Here is a 26,527-nt window from a genome sequence, read left to right on the forward strand (position 1 = left end):
CTTAAACAACTTGACTTGAATGAAAAACTACATGTAATGAATGGTTGAGATGGAAGAGGAAGAGGAGATGTTCAGAAAGATAAAATATGATATCAAGTGGAAGCTTTTGCAAGTAACTCAGGATGAGATACATATCAGATAACTGGTTGTCCACACACTCCCCCCTACAGACAATTTCTGCAAGACGTCCTCAGCGACACACTGGAGGAGATGTTGAAGGAGAAAACGTTCATGGCCATCATTCAGGCCGTATCCATGGAGAAGGAGAAGAAGGCGGAACTTCAGAACACCATCCTCAAGTAAGGCAGTGCTCACAATCATGATCTATGGTTATAAGTCTGTGACCTGGCATGGTAACTTTAAATCTACCTTTAAATCTGCTTTTAATTTTAAGATTACTAAAATGTCATATATCTGTAATGAGTAATTTTTCGTTTTGGACAGAGAGAGGAGTATAGGAATACATAAATTAACACAAAAATTTATGGTCTAGTAAAGAAATAATTTGTCTATCAAATGATATAAATGTCACTTGTCAATGTACAGCTGCATGTGTGTGTATGTTTGTGTATGTGTGTCTCATTATATGTAGGTGCCTACAGTGTATGTATGCGCTGTTTAAATTACTGATGACATACAAGTGTCATATTGCACTGCGTAGATTGGTTCCCTCAAGATGCTCTGTCTAATCTACAGCGGCTGATCAATTTTCCTTGTATGGTATTCATAGAGAAAATGAAAGAAAAGTTGAAAGAAGTGAAATTCAAATATAGTAACACTTAATAAGCAAACTACGCATGTTAAATGTTTGCTTAAGGTAGCATTTTCTTGGGATAATAATTTGCCATTAGTGCACAAAGTATTGTTTCGAAACCTGCAAGGTAATTTCCTGGTACTGGATTGTTTCGATTGCAGATTTCTCATTGATCATAGAAAGTCAGTGTTGTTAATCAAAAGCAGCCAACTATGGAGCTAGCCATGGAATAATCCCCATCCCTTTTTACTCTGCTATGCCCCATAAGGGGTATTTTCCCGTTTTCCCTGGGAATTCTTCTACAGAATATTAACCCAGTCATTATCATTAAGTATGTGGGCTTCGGAAGCGAAACATAAGACCAAAAACAATTTTTTATGAGCCAAATTTCACAAAGATTTTATTGCCTTAACTCACAGTTTGTTATTTTGACTTACGAGTGACCTTTTTTGTGTTAATGCACTTTTCTGCATGTGAGAGCACGTAAATACACAAAACATTTGAACACAGATATTCACTATTTTTGCAGTAAACAGTTTAGCAGCAGAATGTTAGGAAAAGTAGTAAGGCCCTGAAGATAATTAACACCAACTCTCTTTTCACAACTCAGAGAAGAGGAAGGGCGCAAGGAGATCAAGTCCCTGCAGAAGCAGATCGCGACAGTGCGCATCGAGAGAGAAGAGGAGACTCAGCAGAGGAACCAGATGATCGCCCATCTCAAAGGTATTGTCTTTATGTGTCTCTATCAGGGATGATATACACACAGAATGAAATAACTCCTATTGCAACAAATATGCTCACAACAAAATTTTGTTGAAACAAAAGTGAGAATTCAGGTCCCCAAATTGTTATCAAAGTTTACGGGTGCATTCGAGCGCTCACCTAAAGTGTACTGTACCCCCGCCAGAGGAGCACTTAAACGCTCCTAAAGTGTACTGCACCAAACTGTACCGAGCCAAAAGTGGACCACTTCCCAATGTGCTCCAAAAGGGTACCAAAAGCATCCCAAAAGCGTACCAAAATTTTGAATGTGGGAATGTGCATCTCCTAAGATGCACATACGTCATAATGCAGAGAGTCCATTCTCTTTGTTCAGGGCAGCTGTACAATGTAAGTAGTTCAAGCATGTCAGGTGAATGACCCTCTTGCCACAAAATGTGTGACCCCCTCTAAAAACAGGGAGCTTTAGATTGTGACGCGCGGACGTTTGAGACGACGAATGCATTGGACGTTCTCCTCTCCCTTGCGTCATGCTAAAAAGTAGCTTTAGATTACGCTGGGACGCAACGTATAAAAAATAAAATGGCGCCCCCATATGATCGGTGCATCGAGTAGCTCCGTACGTTACAAATTGTGCGGACGTAAAAATAGCCCAGAACGCGTAGTGAAAAACTTAGACGATGCAAGCTGAAAATAGATCGACTTGACGCGCATGCTCAGAACATGTTTTTTTTCCTCTGAACGTCCCTGTCGCGAATATCTAAAGCTTCAAAACATGAGGTACGCTTTCTAAACAGAGTGCTCAAACGCTCCAAATCTGGGACAGTACAGCACAGTATGCTGTGGTTCAGTTCATTTTAGTTCGCTTTAGAGCGCTCAAACAAACCCTATGGTGCAAAATTCCCATACAGCAAAGGACAACAGCTTTAGTGAAATTCTCATTACAACAAAATGATTCCAAAGCACCATTTATAAAGAAAAACACAATAACTGTTCTCCATAATAATGAAATGCCAATTGATTACAAAGTTACATAACAGAGCAAACATTTATAGAGTATGTGTCATGGGCCAGCATTTTACATTGAAGTGTGTTTAAAATTGAACTCGCTCAATTTGCTTCCTTGTGCCACACACCCTTTCCATGAAGAACTTGTAATAATTAATGTCACGTAATGCAAGTGTGTACTACACCATATATGGAGTGTGCAATGCATGCAGTGCGTGCAGTGAAGTGGAGGTGTTTCTCGAATGCTGTGATACGATTGGTTCATTTGAAGTGAGGCGCGGACAGAGAAGGAAAGACCCACGGAGTCCCATAACTACACAGTCTGTGCAGTAAAATTTTCACTTCCGTTCGAGTGGAGGTGTGTCTTGAATGCTTTGCTATGATTGGTTCATGTAAAGTGAAACGGGGAGTGTGAAGGAAGGATACATTCTCACTAAAGTTTAAGTGAAGGTACAGTCTTGAATGCTTTGCTATGATTGGTTCATATGGAGTGAGGCAGGGCATGAGAAGAAATGAACCATGAAATCGTAAATTGCACAGTCTGTACAGTAAAACTCTCACTAGATTTTGCGTGATGATGTGTCTGGAATGCTTCAAAACCCACGGTTCCCAGCCCATCAGGGAAATCAAGGAAAATTATTTTACTTTTTTCCAGTCAGGGAAAAGTCAGGGAATTTTGATTGGTCCAAAAATCGAAAGTAGTCAGGTCAAAATAACACCATTGGATGACCAGTGCTATATACTGCAGATAGTTCACTGCAACAGCATAGAAAATATGTGAAACTGGAAATGAGTTGAAGTAATTATCATGGAATATTGAGACTTCATCAGGGAAAAATCAGGGAATTTTGTTTTCTTCAAATGCTGGGAACCCTGAAACCACATGCACTCAAACTTGAAATGCTATACAATTACACAATCATGAGATTGGAAATTGCAAGTGAACATCAAATAGCTTCCTGATTCACTTGCCTTTCAAATTTGTGATCACTGAAATTCAGGTTTGTCCTGCACTCTCTTTCATCAACTTTTGTACTGCGTTATCAATTTTGGGCCCGTTTTGCGCTCTCTGAATATGGAAATATGAACAACTTTATGCTCTCTCTTAAATGTGAAATTTAAACGAAATTAATGAGATAGCAGTACATCTTTCATCGCATTTCCACGTATGATGAATGTACAATAAACAAGATACGATATACACATGGTTTGTGTGTTTCCATTATGTATTTCGTTTGTTCGGCTACAATGAAATTTTGGTATAGTGAAAGAAAACTGACAGTCGTGAGGACTTCAGTCATTATAACAGGAGTCACTTGTAATTAGTGTATGTGCTCTGGGAGTCAGCAATAAGATGGAAAGAAATTTCCTGCAAGTTGAATGTGAGAAGAAAGTGTGTTTTCATACAAAATATGTAAGTGTGTGTATGACATACATGTATGTCCATGAATGATATGAGTATGAATGTGCACTGAGTGTTTCCCCTATAGACCTTAGTGTGACCCGCACTTTGTTTTTAAATGGAGGGGGGGGGGGGGAATGGATCTTGGCAGAGATGATGCCAAATAGTTTGTTTTATGACATGTACTGTGCTTTTCTTCATCAGATATGATATGATTTTCTATTGAGGTCCTATGTAGCACACTTTGTGTGTGCAGTTTCCCCTTGTTAAAATCAAAATATGGTTTTTACTGTACGTCAGTTGAGCTTTGTTTTGTTTCTTTTTATCACCCCTGAATTGGTCATCGAGCAAATAGAACAGAAGTCCATACTTTGAATATAAATATTACCACCTTCCGACATATTTAATGTTATTAATGCCTTTGTAAAAACAAACACAGTATTAGCAGCAGATGCCATCTTTCCTCAGTGAAGGGAATGGGCTAACTGATGCACTTCTGTTTAGATGTGATAGATATTAACCCTTTAACACCTGCAGATTTCTTGCAACATTGAAGTAGTTTTTGTTTCACATTGTCCTTGAAGGATTAAAAAAGCAGTAAGGATGATATTAGGATGATTATGAGATATTAAGCACATTTCCAAACATCACATCTCACACACACACACACACACACACACACACACACACACACACACACACAGATATACACAGTTAGAGCTTTGCATGAAGAGAGTGCTGTAGCTGTTTAGGTGCAGAAGGGTTAAACAGTTCCTTCTGTCCGGTAAATTATTGACTTAATGATTCAAAAGTGAAACCTGTAAAGTTGAAAGAACAGTAGCTAAAGATAGATACTGGGTTACATATGTTACACTTCAGTACCAAAGAATATGGTTTAAATCATAAGTGCGTGGGAGGTTAGGCAAATCAAAAGATGAAAAGTAAAATGTTTTTTTTTTCTCTGACTTGCAACAAACATCATATCGTCGGTTGAGAATGATAAGGGCGTTAAGTTGCCACTAAACCCATAGTGTTCGAGACCACTTAACGCCCTTCTCATTCTCAACAGACGATATATTGTCCCCGCCGAACGAGTTCGAGCAGGGGACTATGAAACGGGCTCCGTACGTGTGTGTGTCCGTGTGTCCGTGTGTCCGTCCGTGCGTCCGTCCGTGCGTCCGTGTGTGATCAAAATGTTCAAAATGCTACTCCTTCGCCATTTCTAACCCGATTTTGATTCTGTTTGCTTTATATGATAGCACTACATGGGAGCTTTGAAACTTCTATAAAGAATTTCAGTTGTGACCTTTGACCTTGACCTTTGACCTATATTGTACATTTTGCTTCAAAATGCTACTTCTTCGCCATTTCTAACCCGATTTTGATTCCGTTTGCTTTATATGATGGCACTAGGTGAGGGCTTCAAAACTTCTACACAGAATTTTGACCTTTGACTTCTTTGACCTTTGACCTTGATTTTTTGCCTATATTGTACATTGGCTACAAAATGCTACTCCTTCGCCATTTCTAACCCGATTTCGATTCCGTTTGCTTTATATGATGGCACTAGGTGAGGGCTTCAAAACTTCTACTCAGAATTTTGACCTTTGACTTCTTTGACCTTTGACCTTGATTTTTGACCTAAATTGTACATTTTGCTACAAAATGCTACTCCTTCGCCATTTGTAACCCGATTTCAATTCCGTTTGCTTTAAGTGATGGCACTTGGTGAGGGCTTCAAAACTTCTACACAGAATTTTGACCTTTGACTTCTTTGACCTCTGACCTTGATTTTTGACCTGTATTGTACATTTTGCTATTAAATGCTACTCCTTCGCCATTTCTAACCCGATTTCGATTCCGTTTGCTTTATGTGATGGCACTAGGTGAGGGCTTCAAAACTTCTACACAGAATTTTGTCCTTTGACTTCTTTGACCTTTGACCTTGATTTTTTTACCTATATTGTACATTGGCTACAAAATGCTACTCCTTCGCCATTTCTAACCCGATTTCGATTCCGTTTGCTTTATGTGATGGCACTAGGTGAGGGCTTCAAAACTTCTACATAGAATTTTGACCTTTGACTTCTTTGACCTTTCACCTTGATCTTTTTACCTATATTGTACATTTTGCTACTAAATGCTACTTCCGGCGGGGACATATATTACGCACCGCGTAATTTCTACTTTTCCTTGTTCATTCTGAGAAGTAAAAGGGATGCATGCATCATACTTCCTGGTCCCATGTTTCTGTGTCAGCATGGTTTACTGTGTTGAGTGTTTTTTACATGTAGGTTTTTTTATAACTGGCAAAAATAGTTCAGAATGTATTGGGATTTACATATCTATTTGAAGCAAATTTGAAGCGAATTTTAGTCAGCTTTTAATGTGTGACGTGTATTTTCGTCACTCAAACAATTAGGCTTTGAATGATTTGGGTCCTTTACTCAAAATGAGAAATATTACAATTCTAATTTCCATATAATGAAAGAATGAATTTTATATTTCCAACTTGAGATATTGCACTGGTCTTGAAGACACTTTCAAATACATGTACCAGTACATGGGTCCAGTGTTGTGAAATGACATGCCAGAAGTGATAGAAATATTCTGATAGACTCTTAATATTCTGAAGAAGCTATAAACTCTTTGTAGTACATAAATTCATGAATGTGGAGCCCACTACACTTAACCACACTTATTTTTGTCCTTTCCTTATTTTTGTCCTTTCTTTACTAGTGTATGTGTTGCTTTAGATGTAATTATCTTTAACTGTAAATTTGGGGATCTTTCTTCGAAAGAACAATAGTCTGTGTTGATCCCCGTCATGCTGAGATAACTGTTTTTATTCAAATTCATGAAATTCTTCCGTCGAGATGTTTTCATTGACAAATTGCCCTACATCACCGTAAATAAGCACTGAATTGATCAGTGTTTTAGTAGCAACCATGATAAAAAATCATGAGTGTACATACTCGGGTATGTACGCCCATGATTTTACTCGACATACTCGAGTATGTTCGCCCATGAATTTTTATCATGGCTGCTACTAAAACACCGATCAATTCAGTGCTTATTTTTTTAATACGTCGATGCTTATTTACGTCGATGTAGGGCAATTTGTCAATCAGTTGCAGTACAGATAACTGTTTTTATGTTATGTCTTTTCTCAAAATGTTTAAGTGGTGGGAGGGGGGTGTAATGTTTCTAGCTTTTGTGTAGGCCTACATGTACTGTTCAGATCAGATGTGGTATTTGAATCAGATGTGGAAATAAAGTGAAACAGCATGAAATGTTAAATATTGACCAGAGGCAATGAGCCAAGGTCATTGGAATGTAGGGAGTCCTATCTAATACTGTATACTGCATATATTTAGCAAGTCTAATATTTAGCGAATTGGGACTTCCCGATAATTTTGCGAGTGGTTAAATCGATTGTGGAGTAACATACTTTCGGGAGAAATGTATGCGTACATGTCACATTCATGTCAGGATTATAGTTAATATTTTCACATGTTTTTAAATTTACTAACATCACCTGACTAATGAAATTCACGAAAGTAAAAACCTCGCAAAATATTCGCAGTATATAGCAGATACCCTACAATGATAATTGAAACTTCGTCGCAAGGGAGTAGGAAGACATTGATTTTGATCTCTGCGTCCTCCACTTTTCTACCAAAACTTTAAAAACAGATCAGCTGCAAGAGATGAAGGCCAAGACAAGCATGGAGGGCAAATATGTCCAGAAGGATGCGGAGGTAGCCATGGGTCAGACGCAGAAGAGATGCTCCCTCACAGAGAAGGAGATGAAGGACGAGATTGAGGTGAGAAACAGTGTCCTCTGGTTGCTAGGATACCAGGCTGCAGAGAAGATGTAGATCCCTGGAAGTTGACATCTGTCACTTCTATCTTATATCCAGTTATTGGTTTAAACTGCCAAACGTAGATGCGCAAGTAAGTTGGCCTTATACATTGTATATGAGACAAAAAACAAAAGCTAAAAATTGCCGCAGCACAAACATTTCAGAATTTTAATTGTTAACAGTTTATCAAAAATTACCACACACTGTGTATTTTCTCATTTCCACATAGCTGCTGAAGCAAAAGATTGACGAGGAGCAGAGGGTGAATACAGAGATTGAAACATACCTCAAGCGTCATCAAACGGTAAGTTTGCTCCAGCAATGAAATGTCAATTTGCTCACATAAAAGTTTGCAAGGGAAAGACTCTCTTTGGCAAGTACTGTTCTGACATAAGACTTTGTTTGAATTCTTTAACAAAATCAGTGAGAGATTTGCATTCAATTCCTTCTGTCTTTTTTTTTTGTTTTTTGTTTTTTGTTAGATGTACATCTTTTTACACAATGCATAATTTCTTAGACAACCAAATAAAAGCATGTCCTCTGTTTTAATATTTCTGTGTTTTCTCTGTGTTTGAGCAGTTTAGAAACTTGTTTTGTCATGAACTTGCTGCATGGTGTTGTTAACCGAGCATTTATATGTTGTATATTAAAGGCACACACTTCCCCTTTGTGTTCTATTGTTTGGACAGGAAATGAAAATACAGTTTGCAAAACGAAGCTACTGCATAGATGTTTATGTGTATAAAATCTGCATGTGTACACATGTGTATCATTCCATTTCAATCCCGGATCCCAGTTTAGCAAGCCAGTGTTCAGTTTAGACAGCTGACCATGAATAACAAATCAATGACCGGGTAGTCCTTATAATCCTCCAGCAGTCACCACAGTCATTTGAATTTAATTTCTTTATGACCAAAATCACAGAATTTCACATGCAAATACTAAGGAAAAAAAATGTTAGATAAACTCCAGCTGTTACACTTTGGCCTTGTCGATGAACATCGTTCATTTTAAGACCCTGGCTCACCAACATACACCCCAAAATCTGCTTTGGCTTAAAAAACAGGATTTACTAGTCACATTGCATGTGAAACCAGAAGCATATGCGTGAATAGAACAGAGCGAGGGCGTCAAAATTGTACAGTATGGTGGTCAATGCAGCATTGACTAAGTTTGCTTTGTGAAATTTGAATATGGGAAGATTTGGCCACTCGCATGTTAACATTAGCCCCTCACATATTAATGTTAGCCAAATATTCGGCCACACAAAATTTGTAGTTTTAACTCGTAATGAAAGGCACATATATCTAAAGAGAAGGGGACTAGATTCTTCCTTCTACCTACATTGTACCTGATAATCGACTGCAACTTTGGCTGTTGTGATGACGTGATAGTGATGTTGTGATCACGGGATGAATTTGTGGGGGAAAAAATTAAGGACCGTCTTTCTGGCTTTTAGCAAAGCAATCTTCACTCAAGTGCAGAGCTTACCGCATTTCATTTTTGCCTTCCCTACTATCAGGAGATGGAGGAGAAAGTGGAGTACTGGATGGAGAAATACGACAAGGATGTGGAGGCCAAGACTCACGAACTGGAGGTCCTCAAGGCATCCAAGGCCAATGACCTCTCCAGGCTGCAGGAACTGACCAAGTTGGTGAGAACGCATGCTGTAGATTTCACGCTTTTTGATTTATTTTTTTTTCCACCAATGTCTTACAGAGAGCTATCCAGGAGTTGTAAAAATTGCCGTTAAGGGTTTTGGAAATCTGCTGCATATACAGTGGACTCCTGATATAGCAAAATTATCGGGACCAGCAGGTTTCTGTCATTGTATTGAAAATTATATTTATAACCGCACAAATAAACAATAAGAAACATAGAGCGGATACTGTTGGGCCTTAATTTTGACCTTGCTGTAACCGGAATTTTGTTATAACTGTGTTCGATATAACGATAGTGCAACTGTATGATGTTTGTTTGTTTGGTTGGGTTTCCCCCCCCCCCCCCACTCTTAATTGTAGGGTTGCAGGAGCTACATAACATACCACATTACTTTATATCTGTGAGAAACCTGAGTTTTGTTTGTGTGTTTGCCCACAGAGTTATCATATTGAGCTTATCAAAATTCAGCACATTTTTTTTTTTTAATCCCATGACAGTATTTTTTTGTGGATTTAAAGAAGAATGAAATCCAAAATATATGTGAATTGAGAGAATGCAGCAATATTAGTAGAACACATCAGTGAAGTTTGATGAAAGTCTGAGAATCTGTTAAAAAGTTATGATTTTTTAAAGTTTCATTGTGCAGCCTTTGCTGGATGAGAAGATTACAACACTATATGATGTCATGTATGAAAAACAATATAAAGGAAATATAAAGAAAATTCAACATGTTTTCACTTTTCTATCATGATTAAACAACACTTGACATATTCTTTCAGAAAGCAGGGGGAATATGACATTACCCTTAACATATGTCAGTAACAAGTTGAGAGAGTGCACTGTTTCCATAAAAAGTAAATTTTGTGAAATTCTCTTCAATTTTCTTCATATCGTTTTCTGTACATGATGTGGGTTTCATTCCTCTGAAAGAATGCTAACTTTCAGAGTGTTCCCGGAAAATGTTTTCTGTGTATAACTGTTTATGTTTATGTTTATTCTTTACTTGTCACACTGCAGTATGTGGAGTATGAGCAGGTGTGTGTGGAGGACAGGATAGAGAAGGAGAAAGCGAGGAGGAAGGCTGAGCAGGAGCAGGAGGAGTTGAAGTCCTGCATCATGGTGAGACAAATTCCTTCTTCCAAGCAAACAGTGTCAACTCTCACTACGTGAAATCAAATGATCAGGGCCATGTTTCATAAAACTTGTTATCAATAACTAGTTACAATAGTTGTTATAAGCTACTGAAATCCTTTGCATCTGATTGGCTAACAGCAAATTTGTCATAGAAATTTGGCAGTTGCTACCTACTGATAACATGTTTCTTGAAATGGGACTCTGATTTAGGTTTTTTTTGTTTTTTCCATTCCTGAAGAAGGAGTTTCCTGTCTGAAATATAATCATAGTTTTGCAGCAGTGATATATGATCTGTCATATTGTCCCTAAGTAGTTTCTGTTATGCGATCGTATTGTCTTTGTCGGCATGCTTGACAATCGCTTTGTATTCAAATCATTCTCTGACTCCTTTGCATTTGTGTAAAATCAAAATTTTTTACCATTGGTGATGTTTAAGACTCCTCAAACTTTGCTTGTACTCTGAGACAAGTACTTCTTGAAACTTTAATGTCTTGTAGTTGAGTATGTAGTCTCTATGTTCAGGGGTTTTACTTCGATGTATTTTAGTGTATGTTTACAATGATGATGATTTATAGATGTTCAAACTGATAAATACAATGTAGTACCTGTCTTTGACAGATTGCTTCCTTGATCTCTTGAACCTACCAAATATTTGCATGTCAATGTTTTTCTAGTTTTAATGCCATATCTTGCTTTTAAACCCCCAAAGTGCCCTGAGAGTGTGGACGATAGAGCCCACATTTTTGACTTATAAAACCTTCTTTTATGGCCAATCAAAGATGTTAATGTATCTGAAAGGATTAGAAAGAGTGAAGATTTTTTTCTGAGTTGTTTAAGAAGAGACGCTGGCAACGGATACGAAATACAAGTAGCATTATTTGTTGGTCCCACAGAAAAACAGGAATTTTAACAACCATGGAAACATTCCTGCTTTTGTACACTGACTAGATCTACACTCAACCACATGAATAGATATGTTAAAGGTTCTTTGTCTCTTCTCTGATGACTCATGATGGGTTCTCAGCATGGATATCCCTTCAGTATCTATTTTGTAATGCCTGCTTGTTATACGTCATCCTGTCTAGACATCTATGCATGACATATTTCAAGAGCAAAAAGAGATAGTGAAAGCTGTCTCGTATTATCTTAGTCAGGGGATTTTGCATAGTCTTATTTGCACTTTTTTACATAAAAGTAGCTTGTGTCAAATGTGGATCACACCCTCCTGGTTTTGCAGTGTCAATGAGAGAAACAATGTAGGAAAAAAAAACCCCACTTCCTTAACTGGTGGCAACTCTGTTGTTTTTTATGCAAATACTAACAAGGGTTGGGTGATTTTTTAGTTTCTCTATGACAAATATGACAAATTCATGTATATGTGACTGATAGGTTGTTATTTTGTCATAGTTACATATATGACAACTCCTACTCTCAAGTAATGAAGGCAAATGTTTTCTTTCAACATGTCTTTGTCGCTATGTTACAGGCTCAGAAGGTGGGATGTGAGTCATATCTTGATACGGATGGGTCTTTGTATTTTTAAAGTGTAACAGAAAAGGATATCATGAATTGTAGAAGAAACCCTGCTGGATATCATTTCCTGTTCTTTACTCTGGTAATCTCTCATGTATTACTGTTTCAAACAAATTCCCTTTTCACAGCATGTTTAAGATTATCCATATTTCCTTCTTCTAAACTTTTTTTTTTTTTCTCAGCCATGATGTTTTTTTTTTTTTTAAACTCATACCTAAAGGCTATACACTGTATTTCTCCTTTCTTTAAATCATAGCTCCAGTCGTGGTGGCGAGGCGTTATGGTCCGGAAGCAGCTCGGGCCGTACAGCAAGAAGAAGAAGAAGAAGGGGAAGAAAGGAAAGAAGGGTTCGGGAAAGAAGAAAGGCAAAAAGAAGAAGTAGAGACATCCTGCCATCTTAGTCGCATAGATTATATCAAATTTCTATTTGCACTGCTTTCCATGTAGATATTTAACCACAGAAGTCCTGTAAAAATGTTTTAGAGATCGCGATGGATTTGGACGGGAGCTCCCACAAGCAAATTTGCTGGGCCAATGTGACCAACATTGCTAGATACTGTACATATTGTTTGTATGTAGGGCCAGTATTTTCAGCTATAAATGTATGGCTGATTCACGCAGTGTTGCTTGCAGCCATCTCACTTGTCATGGGGAGAATCAATTAACTTGAAAAGATCTCACCGTTATTTCAAGATATGTTTCTAAACAGAGATTAAAAAGAAATTAAATGAAAAGCATGTGTTTGTTCTTTTCCCATACCACATAATCACAGTGTCACAAACAAACTACCTGCAATACTTTTGCCCAGAAAGTGTATCATCACAATGTATGGTTTTACAGTAAGGTAGAAAAGTAAGTATCAATCATGCATTATAGATTCTACAGCGGAGTTCCAGTCTTTCCCTTCATTTTGTTATTTTAGTGGATGGGGGGGGGGGGGGGGGGGGAAGGGGAGGGGCCCACTCCCATGAATCACTGTACAATGTCTTGGAGATTACTATTACCAAATTATTATCCATGTGCATGATTTTCTACAGTGGTTCGATATTTGCTAAGCATGGTTGCTATAATTATACAGGTAATCAAAAAGATGGACTCAACTTAAATTTGTGTTTGTATGTCTACGTTGTATTGTTCCTGACTGTGGTATCAATGTAATGATCTTGCAGATAAAAATTATAAGTCAATGTGCCTTTCAAGACACCCTGTTGAATTTTCATTCTGCTCCATGTTGTCCAAAATATTTCACACATATGGGCTTAAAATTGTTGAAATACACTGTGTCCAAGCGCTGAGGTGTAGGAATATAATGTTTAAAATATGTATCAACACCATCCGTCCTCAGATGTTAGTGTGATTTCAAGTATATAAATAAACTGCGGACTGAATGAATCTGTTAGATGTGTCTTTCCTTGATGTTTCTGCTTCAGAAAAGATGTATGCAAACAGTGACATAGCAGTACAAAATTTGTGTGGTTGGTGTGCAGCGTGATATCACTTGGTTACTGAACATACATGGGCATGTCTCATCTCTGTTTTGAAAAAGAACTTCATGCAAAACAAGTTCATTTGTGGCCACTGCAAAGAATAGACAGATATTGCGAAAGCCCCTGCTATTGGATGGGAAAACACTCTCCCACACCCTTCACCCTTCCCAGACTTATGCTCTCTTGATGCTGACTTTCAATACTGATCATAACTCTCTGATAAAGACACCTATACTGTTCTTGTAGATAAAACTATGATGAGTTTAATCACAAACAGGTTAAGCACCATTTTAAAGCATTTTGTAGTAAGTTCGTAGTCAGTATGTGGGCATTTCCGTGAGTTGTGCGACATGACCACCAAAATTTTACCCACATATTTCAGGACAACTGATGATCTTACTTTGTTAGCCATAGTTTGAAGTGTGTGAAACCAACTTTACATTTAAGAAAAGTTCTCTTTTGTGCATTTTCATACCTTTTGAAACCAGAAAGCATTTTTTGACCTAAAAATCCCTAAAAATGCATTTTTGTTGCTCTTTGCAATTATTTTTTATATTTGAGGCTCAAATCAAACTTTGTTTGGTTTTACAAATCAAAAATATATTAATCTAGCAGTAAATAAAGTGGAGACCTAAATATAAGATATTACTTCGGACACCAGCGTGCTCTTACATAGCTCGAGAAGCTGCTGTAACGTGAGTTACCGAAACATGAACTTTTTAACCTAGCAATTTTACTATGCCCAACTGAGACATGGTATTTTGGATTATCAAATGACTGTGCTGCACACATCCAAGAAATATGATGGGACTTATAGTCTTTGCTTCAAATTCTCATAACAGAGGTCTTAAAATTGTAACATGAGTTACCATGTAACGTGAGTTACCACATGTCAATGTAATGTGAGTTACCGACATGATTTTTCTTTAATACCAAGAAATGATATGAAGGTTGTGATTGTAAGTAACCAATGAGTACATGATTACTGAACTCTTGTGGTCTATTTCCAGTAGATTGTTATTCTCTTGGTCTCTCTCTCTGTCACCAAACCAACTGGTCTACATGTACAATGTATTAATTACACATCACTTGTTCATCGTTAATGTTAACTTCCGAAAGAAACTGTTCCATATTTACTATTTAATATTACAGTGCATGTATACTGATCTGTTACGAAAGTTGTTAAAAGACAATTCCAGGCTTTCAAGCAGGATAACGTAAAAAAGTAGGAATAAAGTAGGAACAAAATCTTTCAAAAAGTAGGAAAAAGTAGGACATGAGAGGAAAAAAGTAGGGCATTAAAGAAAAAAAGTAGGAATAAATGAGGACATGTGCAGGCTTTTTGGAGTAGTTTTCGTCAATACTCACCAGAACTCTTGATGTTACATGTAAATCTTAATTTGTACTCACAACCCTGCTGCCTCAGCCTCACTATTGCTCCTGGGAGAGCCTGAAAAATACAACAAAGGCAGACGTTCGTTAGAACAATGTCAGGTAACAAGCACAAATGCATGTTCAACCGTACAGTCAGTATGAATCTTGATCACTTATTACAATACTTACATAGAAAAGACATAATTTTGTGATTGACATGAACACCTACCATATATGTGATCCTGCATCGCAACACCAACAAAAAGTTGCCAAACATGGATTTTTAATTAAGAGCAGATTCTGAAAGAACAAACTTAAAGATGAAAATGATGTATGTCTCGATTCAAATGGACTCTCCTAACCGATCCTAATATTGGAATGAAAGCACACACTCCGGAAAATGTGAACTGAGAAAAGGGGCTCCTGGAGTATAGCATTTATTCAAGCGCTCAATCTTTATCAAGCCGTGCTAGCTGTGCAATGAATGGAACAAATAACAGAATGTTAACCACTGGAGCTACAACAATGAAGAGATTATCAGATTAAGCTGTGCATGCTTTATTAACACATTCTGTAGGTGATCAATGCCAACTTTCAAAGCAGAAGCATCGTCCTTTGTAAAGTTATTGGAGTTGAAAGTTAAAAGTATGGACAGGGTTTTTAAGAAATGAAAAGATGACTATGAGAAACACCTAATCACATTATTCTACCAAAAAGTGCATGTTCCAGAAAAAAAAAACCTGCTAAAAAACACAATTTCCTTTTCGTTTTATGATCCCAAACTTTATTATAATATATAAGAAGACTTGCCCTTTCAGAAAATATGAAAAACTCAAGACTGGCTGGATTGGCCCATATCATCTATTTTCAGTCCTAATACAAAATCAGTGCATGCGACTTTTTGTTAGTTTTGTGATGGACGGTCACATATCATCCCACAAAATATGACATAAACATTCCATGATGTGTAAGTTATACATTTATGCCAAAGGTATGTTATACACTTCCATGATTAAAAGATGGCATCTTTTATCTACATTCATTTGAATGTTTTGAAGTTGTGAGGATATGTGTTTCATTCCAAAATGTAAAAAAGATTGGAAATAAGGATATTTGACAAAAGCAATTTTAAAAAAGATGACACTTTTATCTACATTCATTTGAAGTTGTGGAGATATGTTTCCTTTAAAAGTGTGGATATAATGGATATAAGGATAGAAGGATGTTTGACAAAGCTATTAAGTGATGCTCACAACAACTTAGTATGCTTTCAAGTTCCAGCTGAATGACCATGAGATAAGAAATATACTTACTTTCCAAGAGACTTTCAATTTCAAATACATGTAAGCACTTAACATGTGTTCAAACATTTCAAAATAACAGGATAATGTAAACTACTTATATGTAGCACTCAGTATTAGTCTCTGAGAGCATGGAGCTACTAACAGTAGTTCCATGCTGAGAGCATGTGTTATCATATTACATTTCTAGCAAGACATGCATGAAGAATGGGTTGTCTCATGACAGTGAGGCCTTGTGAAGTGAAATTATATCTTTCCAAGAGACTTTCAATTTCAAATACATGTAAGCACTTAACATGTGTTCAAACATTTCAAAATAACAGGATAATTTAAACTACTTATATGTAGCACTCAGTATTAGTCTCTGAGAGCATGTGTTATCATATTACATTTCTAGCAAGACATGCATGAAGAATGGGTTGTCTCATGACAGTGAGGCCTTACGAAGTGAAAGATCTACCAATGCATTGACATCTTTATTTTGCAAATCCTGGCCCACTACAAATCTACACACTCAGATACTGTGAGTTTATGGCACAGTGTCCACAACTGAATTTCAAGTGATATAGATTATCTTCATAATCATATGATATAGATGGAAACACAAGGCAAGCTCAATTTAAAACACTTAAACCAATAGAACACAAAATATCCAAAGAGAGAGAGAGAGAAAAAGTAAATACTTTACATTTCAGCATCAGGGAAATGTAGTATTCTTGCATGTAGAGTAACATAACACTGCAATATAACCAAATGACTCCACTTTACAAGATGTGAGGAGCATACATGTACATACTGCTTTTTTGTTTCTCACTATCTGTAGTCTTACCGACTTTATAGGGAGCAAAAATGACTCTATTTTTTGATAATTTTCTGTAGATAACAAATAAATAATATTATGTTTTCATTTCTTTGGTGTTCTGTTGATGCTAGATTCCATCAATTCTTGAATCAACTTACATTTGTTAATTTAGAAAGAGGTGTAGAAAATAATCATTCTGTGATGACTTACTACTGTTTGCAATATTTGCCACATTTACTGGAGATAGTTAATAGTTCTTTACATTCAACTGTTTTTTCAGCTCATCATGACCCTTTTTGTTGAATACACATACAGCTATTTGACCTTTTCAAGAAGATTCTCCATTTTGTAATTATTCCAGGCACTTTTAAGTTCATTCAATATTCTTGAAATCAAACTTCTTCATATATTTTGAGAATATTACATCCTTCCGCCTTTGAAATTTTGCATGGTTGAGATTCTGCTTTTCATTCTCCAGATATTTTGCTGGCTCAGTATTTCAGCATGTTAATCTTATAAACTACTCTTTGCAAGATCTGGAGAATAAATAAACAGTGACTGTCATTATCATTTTAGTCCTTGCTAGCTTCTCTGATTTCTCTGGTTGTTTGAGAGCAAATACACTCTAGAAAATCTGTATATTTACCATGCAGTTCCCATTCCCCCCCCCTTAAATACAGTGTATTTGTGCCCTTTCAATTTTGATACTCTCCACTGTTCTGTTGTTTTCACCTTCAACTTACAGTTTTGTATGTTGACACAATTGGCATACACATCCATCCATTCACTTTTTTCTTATTTAAAAAGTTTCCCTGTCTCACATTTTACCAAGACTCTTTCAGACGGTTCAATATTTTGGATATGTCACTTCAAATGACTCATCACACTTTGACTACTTTCATTACGAGATTTCTGTTCTACCATTTTCTCACATCTTGTTCAAACTAGCTGGGTAATAAAAAGATGTTCAGCGTTAACTAAAATTTGCAAGATCTGTGGAATAAAAAGACATCATGGCTTCTACTTTTTCTGCAAGTTGTTTCCTCCAAACTTAACAAACTGTTCTTGGCGGTTCAACTTAAAACATCCACACACTTGCTCTTATTTGTGGAATATGCATTCATTATCTTTCCTAAATGCTCTAGATGGTTTTTCTCTCTACATATTCCTGATAGTTTGTAAGTGTCGTCAGGAAGTGAACTTCAAAGTCTCATGGTTTAAACTTCAATCAATCTTTAAACGTTACTGAATTATTATTTTTGTGTTCGTTTTCTGTGAAGTTCCTCCATTTCCTACTTTCTTTTAAGTTCTTCGAGGTAGAATGTCTTACCTATGATGCAATTCAACCTCTTAAACAATACTTGCAAGATGTATACACGCCATCAACTTTTAAGATTGTCCATAAAGAGGTTTCTGCTCTATTAGTCTTTATCTTTCACGATGGCTAAGTAATTACTGTTGTTCTCACTCCTTGTTAACAATTTGTGGGATCTGTTAATTAAACATTTCTTTTTTGTTCATCTGATTTTTCAGCAACTAACTTTCCTCAGCTGTTTACCTTCAGATGAATTAAGGTTTTTAGTAGTCATATCTACCATCTGCCCATGATTCAAATAGATATCACAAGTCATATGTCTCATGTTAAAGGTCCAGTTTACCTTTGGGAGCAGTGCTTTTGATTTAGCCTCAGTAATATGCAAGTTTCATACAAATGGGTCCCTACCAATCCATGCTTTCTTGGGAATAACTCATCCTCACATCAACCAGATCTAGTTTCTGTGGTGAAACACTTACTTTTATATTAAGTTTTTTCATATTGCAATCACAGTTGATTATTATCAAAACATATATTATTGAAGGATTTCAGGCAAAGGGGATCTGAAGGTGTCATTTCTTGTTTTGACATGACCTTTACGATTTACGTAGTAAACCATATTTTAGCAAAGGAAATTTCTGGTTTCTGAGGATTTGCATTCCAGCACATGCATTAGACATGATATGCTTGAACTCTACATCCATTAAAACTGGCTGTAGGCAGCATTTTTCCCTCAGTTGTATTCTTTGGAAGTCACATGTCAAATTCTACTTCCAAGTATATGGCAAGCTTACCTGGTAATTTTGAGCGATGATGAGAGCTTGTTGAGCGCTGCTCCAAGTCCTAGGCTGCAATATAAGTGGGATCAATCACATCTGCACAGGAGCAAAAACTGAGGCTGGCAGCAGTCTTGTGGTTGATTGGTTTGTGTTATCCCTCTTTCATGCTGAAGAGGCTCTCCCCACCAGTAAGAATCTGCAACTAGAGTCTACTCATCATTTCTGAATATAAACTATTCAAGTACCGGGTAGCCTTGCACATTTTTTTTTTTTTGGCGGGATTTTTCACCAAAAAAGTAGGAAAAAGTAGGATTTTGAGCAAAAAAGTAGGAAAAGTAGGGACAGCAGTAAAAAAGTAGGAAAAAGTAGGAAAAGTAGGGCCACTTGAAAGCCTGCAATTCTTCTAAAGCTGCATGGACCTTGTTCCAGCAAATTATCAAAATTTTGTGATAACTATTAATAGCCTCCTGATTGGGATAATCACTGCATGATTATTCTTGAAAAGTTTTTGTAATTCAAGTGATTACTATTTGACATTTTATAGTTTATACCTACCTATATAGACCAAAGCCATTGTTTATGAGGCTGAAACATTTACATGTATGAACAGAATTTTAAGATTGGAGCTCGCTTCCTGCTGTTTTTTTCTGAGATTTTTGAGAACTGAACATTGTGAATTTGGCACGCTTTTAAATGTGTTTTATACTATTCTACTCTGAGGTTTTAGCTATATTGTTGCAAAATCCTACAATGAAACTTTTCCATGTTTTCTGTAATTTACTTTACATGCTGATCTATTACCAAAAACCTGTTGAATGTGAACCTCATTATCAGACATTTTCGAAATTTTGCATTTCGAAATTTATAACAAATTGCAATGAACAAGGATGATGACATGGCAGCCTCATCATAAGAATGCATGAGTTGGGGCTCAAGGAAGCAGAACAAAAGAAGAAGGCATGCATAGCTTATACACAGGTGAACTTGCAAGCAAGTGGTGTTGTAATGGAATTACGCTGCCACATTTCTGAAATATGTGAGGCTCCTATGTCATCGACACTGTTCAGTGTAATTTGTTTAAGGTTTTTCAAAGTATTGTTTCTCTGCTCAAGAACCTCAATAAATTCCACAAATATATACATGGAACTATCGATTTATGTATCACATGATATGAAATTATGAAAATCGTCTGGAATGCCCCTTTCAAGCTCTACTCCTAAAAAATTTTCTTTTTTTGTCCTCTTGTGATGTCATCAGCAGCAATGATGTCAGCTGAAATAAGCATAGCGTTACCTGATGCTATGCACCTTGCTGTAGGCAGGCACACCAGTTCGCACTGGCAAGACCAGGTTCATACAGTACAATTCTTGCCATACTCACAGAGACTCCAACCCCAAGCACCTTCTGATATGGAGATTCTCTCACCTGAAACCGCTAGAAGACGGGAGACTCCAAGCTGATGTGTGCGAAGCGCACATCATGTGCGTGAAGCGTGAAGTTTCGTGCAGCAGGGTCCAGGGCTCTTAAATCGGGCCCTGGAAGCTGTAGGGTTCAAGATGCTCTCTCATGCTATCTAAGGCTTATTTTTCAACATACAGTGGCAATAAGTAAGAAATCCTTTCCAACGGGAGACACAGAGCCAGGGCGGGAGAAATTAAATCTCAAGCGGGAGAACGGGAGATTTTGCAAAAATGGGCTTTCGGCGGGAGATCTCCCATCGAAAGCGGGAGAGTTGGAGTCTCTGTACTCAGAATCCCAGGACATTTTCTCACGCAAATGTGTAATAGCAATCTCGTGCTATTATGGTATCTGAGATGTGGCATCTTTTATCTACATTCATTTGAATGTTTTGAAGTTGTGAAGATATGTGTTTCATTCCAAAATGTAAAAAAGATTGGAAATAAGGATATTTGACAAAAGCAATTTTAAAAAAGATGACACTTTTATCTACATTCATTTGAAGTTGTGGAGATATGTTTCCTTTAAAAGTGTGGATATAATGGATATAAGGATAGAAGGATGTTTGACAAAGCTATTAAGTGATGCTCACAACAACTTAGTATGCTTTCAAGTTCCAGCTGAATGACCATGAGATAAGAAATATACTTACTTTCCAAGAGACTTTCAATTTCAAATACATGTAAGCACTTAACATGTGTTCAAACATTTCAAAATAACAGGATAATGTAAACTACTTATATGTAGCACTCAGTATTAGTCTCTGAGAGCATGGAGCTACTAACAGTAGCTCCATGCTGAGAGCATGTGTTATCATATTACATTTCTAGCAAGACATGCATGAAGAATGGGTTGTCTCATGACAGTGAGGCCTTGTGAAGTGAAATTATATCTTTCCAAGAGACTTTCAATTTCAAATACATGTAAGCACTTAACATGTGTTCAAACATTTCAAAATAACAGGATAATTTAAACTACTTATATGTAGCACTCAGTATTAGTCTCTGAGAGCATGTGTTATCATATTACATTTCTAGCAAGACATGCATGAAGAATGGGTTGTCTCATGACAGTGAGGCCTTACGAAGTGAAAGATCTACCAATGCATTGACATCTTTATTTTGCAAATCCTGGCCCACTACAAATCTACACACTCAGATACTGTGAGTTTATGGCACAGTGTCCACAACTGAATTTCAAGTGATATAGATTATCTTCATAATCATATGATATAGATGGAAACACAAGGCAAGCTCAATTTAAAACACTTAAACCAATAGAACACAAAATATCCAAAGAGAGAGAGAGAGAAAAAGTAAATACTTTACATTTCAGCATCAGGGAAATGTAGTATTCTTGCATGTAGAGTAACATAACACTGCAATATAACCAAATGACTCCACTTTACAAGATGTGAGGAGCATACATGTACATACTGCTTTTTGTTTCTCACTATCTGTAGTCTTACCGACTTTATAGGGAGCAAAAATGACTCTATTTTTTGATAATTTTCTGTAGATAACAAATAAATAATATTATGTTTTCATTTCTTTGGTGTTCTGTTGATGCTAGATTCCATCAATTCTTGAATCAACTTACATTTGTTAATTTAGAAAGAGGTGTAGAAAATAATCATTCTGTGATGACTTACTACTGTTTGCAATATTTGCCACATTTACTGGAGATAGTTAATAGTTCTTTACATTCAACTGTTTTTTCAGCTCATCATGACCCTTTTTGTTGAATACACATACAGCTATTTGACCTTTTCAAGAAGATTCTCCATTTTGTAATTATTCCAGGCACTTTTAAGTTCATTCAATATTCTTGAAATCAAACTTCTTCATATATTTTGAGAATATTACATCCTTCCGCCTTTGAAATTTTGCATGGTTGAGATTCTGCTTTTCATTCTCCAGATATTTTGCTGGCTCAGTATTTCAGCATGTTAATCTTATAAACTACTCTTTGCAAGATCTGGAGAATAAATAAACAGTGACTGTCATTATCATTTTAGTCCTTGCTAGCTTCTCTGATTTCTCTGGTTGTTTGAGAGCAAATACACTCTAGAAAATCTGTATATTTACCATGCAGTTCCCACCCCCCCCCTTAAATACAGTGTATTTGTGCCCTTTCAATTTTGATACTCTCCACTGTTCTGTTGGTTTTCACCTTCAACTTACAGTTTTGTATGTTGACACAATTGGCATACACATCCATCCATTCACTTTTTTCTTCTTTAAAAAGTTTCCCTGTCTCACATTTTACCAAGACTCTTTCAGACGGTTCAATATTTTGGATATGTCACTTCAAATGACTCATCACACTTTGACTACTTTCATTACGAGATTTCTGTTCTACCATTTTCTCACATCTTGTTCAAACTAGCTGGGTAATAAAAAGATGTTCAGCGTTAACTAAAATTTGCAAGATCTGTGGAATAAAAAGACATCATGGCTTCTACTTTTTCTGCAAGTTGTTTCCTCCAAACTTAACAAACTGTTCTTGGCGGTTCAACTTAAAACATCCACACACTTGCTCTTATTTGTGGAATATGCATTCATTATCTTTCCTAAATGCTCTAGATGGTTTTTCTCTCTACATATTCCTGATAGTTTGTAAGTGTCGTAAGGAAGTGAACTTCAAAGTCTCATGGTTTAAACTTCAATCAATCTTTAAACGTTACTGAATTATTATTTTTGTGTTCGTTTTCTGTGAAGTTCCTCCATTTCCTACTTTCTTTTAAGTTCTTCGAGGTAGAATGTCTTACCTATGATGCAATTCAACCTCTTAAACAATACTTGCAAGATGTATACACGCCATCAACTTTTAAGATTGTCCATAAAGAGGTTTCTGCTCTATCAGTCTTTATCTTTCACGATGGCTAAGTAATTACTGTTGTTCTCACTCCTTGTTAACAATTTGTGGGATCTGTTAATTAAACATTTCTTTTTTGTTCATCTGATTTTTCAGCAACTAACTTTCCTCAGCTGTTTACCTTCAGATGAATTAAGGTTTTTAGTAGTCATATCTACCATCTGCCCATGATTCAAATAGATATCACAAGTCATATGTCTCATGTTAAAGGTCCAGTTTACCTTTGGGAGCAGTGCTTTTGATTTAGCCTCAGTAATATGCAAGTTTCATACAAATGGGTCCCTACCAATCCATGCTTTCTTGGGAATAACTCATCCTCACATCAACCAGATCTAGTTTCTGTGGTGAAACACTTACTTTTATATTAAGTTTTTCATATTGCAATCACAGTTAATTATTATCAAAACATATATTATTGAAGGATTTCAGGCAAAGGGGATCTGAAGGTGTCATTTCTTGTTTTGACATGACCTTTACGATTTACGTAGTAAACCATATTTTAGCAAAGGAAATTTCTGGTTTCTGAGGATTTGCATTCCAGCACATGCATTAGACATGATATGCTTGAACTCTACATCCATTAAAACTGGCTGTAGGCAGCATTTTTCCCTCAGTTGTATTCTTTGGAAGTCACATGTCAAATTCTACTTCTAAGTATATGGCAAGCTTACCTGGTAATTTTGAGCGATGATGAGAGCTTGTTGAGCGCTGCTCCAAGTCCTAGGCTGCAATATAAGTGGGATCAATCACATCTGCACAGGAGCAAAAACTGAGGCTGGCAGCAGTCTTGTGGTTGATTGGTTTGTGTTATCCCTCTTTCATCCTGAAGAGGCTCTCCCCACCAGCAAGAATCTGCAACTAGAGTCTACTCATCATTTCTGAATATAAACTATTCAAGTACCGGGTAGCCTTGCACATTTTTTTTTTTTTTTTTTTTTGCGGGATTTTTCACCAAAAAAGTAGGAAAAAGTAGGATTTTGAGCAAAAAAGTAGGAAAAGTAGGGACAGCAGTAAAAAAGTAGGAAAAGTAGGAAAAGTAGGGCCACTTGAAAGCCTGCAATTCTTCTAAAGCTGCATGGACCTTGTTCCAGCAAATTATCAAAATTTTGTGATAACTATTAATAGCCTCCTGATTGGGATAATCACTGCATGATTATTCTTGAAAAGTTTTTGTAATTCAAGTGATTACTATTTGACATTTCATAGTTTATACCTACCTATATAGACCAAAGCCATTGTTTATGAGGCTGAAACATTTACATGTATGAACAGAATTTTAAGATTGGAGCTCGCTTCCTGCTGTTTTTTTCTGAGATTTTTGAGAACTGAACATTGTGAATTTGACACGCTTTTAAATGTGTTTTATACTATTCTACTCTGAGGTTTTAGCTATATTGTTGCAAAATCCTACAATGAAACTTTTCCATGTTTTCTGTAATTTACTTTACATGCTGATCTTTTACCAAAAACCTGTTGAATGTGAACCTCATTATCAGACATTTTCTTTAAGAGCTGGACAGTCATGTACAAAAATGTACCTTAAAGCAAACTATCAACATTTTGTGATATTAATAGTTAGCCTCCTGATCACAAAATATTTACTATTGATTCATGTTTTTCATTGGGATTTACTGCTTCAGTCTGCTTGATTACTCTAGAAGATACTGGTATACTTTTTACATGTATGTACAATTTAAATAATGGGTACTTGACATTTCATAGACCAAAACCATTGTTTTTTAAGGCTTAAACATTTATGAACATGTTTTATTAAACTGATCAATACTGGTAGCAGATAACTAAAATTTATCTGCAGTTTCTGTAATTCAATTCTAATTTCTGTACCAGTTTAGTATAAGAATTTGTAAACAAATCAAACATACAAACAATTGATTATTGAGTAATTCAAACAATTATCAAATAATTGGAATATAAATTGCATTGTTTAAAAGTTAAAAGATTTATTGAAATATTCATTTCTGAACCTTTAAACTCTCCACAGACTACATGGACAGGTCTCTAGTCTCGTGACTCTGTATTAAATGGAATAGTTTATGGATGACTTGTTTTATCTAGATAGCCTGAAATCCATTTAGTAAAATAAAAAAAAAAACAATCAAATCAAATTCTCAATCAAATCTTCAATTTCTGATGCATTTGTTAACTGGAAAAGAGTGTAATTTAATGAAATAGACTCTGTTTCATATCATTTTGTTGAATACAATTTTTGTCTCAGTACAAATGAAAGCTTGGAACACGACTCAATTAAAAATGAAATTTATCTTCAAGTTGGTATTCTAAATGTAAAGTTTCCTGCCTTTTGGTAATCTCATGGATAAAATGGGATTAATTACTGTCAGATCAATGTTCAAATCAATTTAGATTCTTTATTCATGGTTTGTTTGTGAAAAAAAGTTGTCTTGGTAAGTTTTCTTTGGATTATTAAGACAAAAAAATCGTCTTGTGATCATGTGGACAAACTGTAACGTGAGTTATCGTAACGTGAGTTACCGCTTCACATGACGATACCTGGAGAATGTAAGACAATTTGAATTTTTACCATACTCGGTGATGTATGTTGTTAGTCCATGACTTTGACACAATAGACTTTAAAGTCTCTCTGTTTCTTGTTTGAGGAAACTTTTGAATATAAGACATGCCAAATGTTTGCATGTCTAAATTATGTAACGTGAGTTACCAACATTTGTAGTGTTTTTTCTCATAGTTCTCATAAGAGTCTGTGGATGTAATGTTGCTGTGAGGTAGGATGGAGGTGCATGATACTCATTCACATATAGTAACTCATATCACTAATTAGGTTTTAAGGATATTGATCTCAACGACCTAATTTTGAGTTCAAAATGTAACGTGAGTTACCGTGGAAATGCCCATGTATTACCGTACCTCACTTGTAAGATAAGGAATATTGTTTAAGTTATGATAAAAAAAAAATCCCACATTTTCTTATTATCTTCTTGTTCAGCTTTATTCAAATATCTCAAATTAACAAGAATTGAGATGTGTGAGTTGCTTTCTGTTTTGTCATAAACATGTA

At 36.2% G+C, this 26,527-nt stretch overlaps 2 protein-coding genes across 2 annotated transcripts in view; one reads left to right on the top strand and one right to left on the bottom strand.

Annotated features, from left to right (window-relative positions):
* Positions 1 to 13,000, top strand: part of LOC140244269 (dynein regulatory complex protein 9-like) — a 21,527-nt gene extending 8,527 nt beyond the window's left edge. Inside the window, exons 4-10 of the mRNA XM_072323909.1 lie at positions 171 to 299; positions 1,365 to 1,477; positions 7,581 to 7,711; positions 7,980 to 8,054; positions 9,273 to 9,404; positions 10,430 to 10,531; positions 12,336 to 13,000. Coding sequence (XP_072180010.1) covers positions 171 to 299; positions 1,365 to 1,477; positions 7,581 to 7,711; positions 7,980 to 8,054; positions 9,273 to 9,404; positions 10,430 to 10,531; positions 12,336 to 12,461 — 808 coding nt within the window. The 3' untranslated portion in view covers positions 12,462 to 13,000. The remainder of the gene's footprint in view (positions 1 to 170; positions 300 to 1,364; positions 1,478 to 7,580; positions 7,712 to 7,979; positions 8,055 to 9,272; positions 9,405 to 10,429; positions 10,532 to 12,335) is intronic.
* The window catches only part of LOC140244173 (large ribosomal subunit protein eL33-like), a 67,391-nt gene that overhangs the window by 17,904 nt on the left and 22,960 nt on the right, over positions 1 to 26,527 (bottom strand). The window lies entirely within an intron of this gene.

This window comes from Diadema setosum, chromosome 21 (genome assembly GCF_964275005.1).
Source record: "Diadema setosum chromosome 21, eeDiaSeto1, whole genome shotgun sequence".
In the NCBI taxonomy this organism is placed as follows: Eukaryota; Metazoa; Echinodermata; class Echinoidea; order Diadematoida; family Diadematidae; genus Diadema; species Diadema setosum.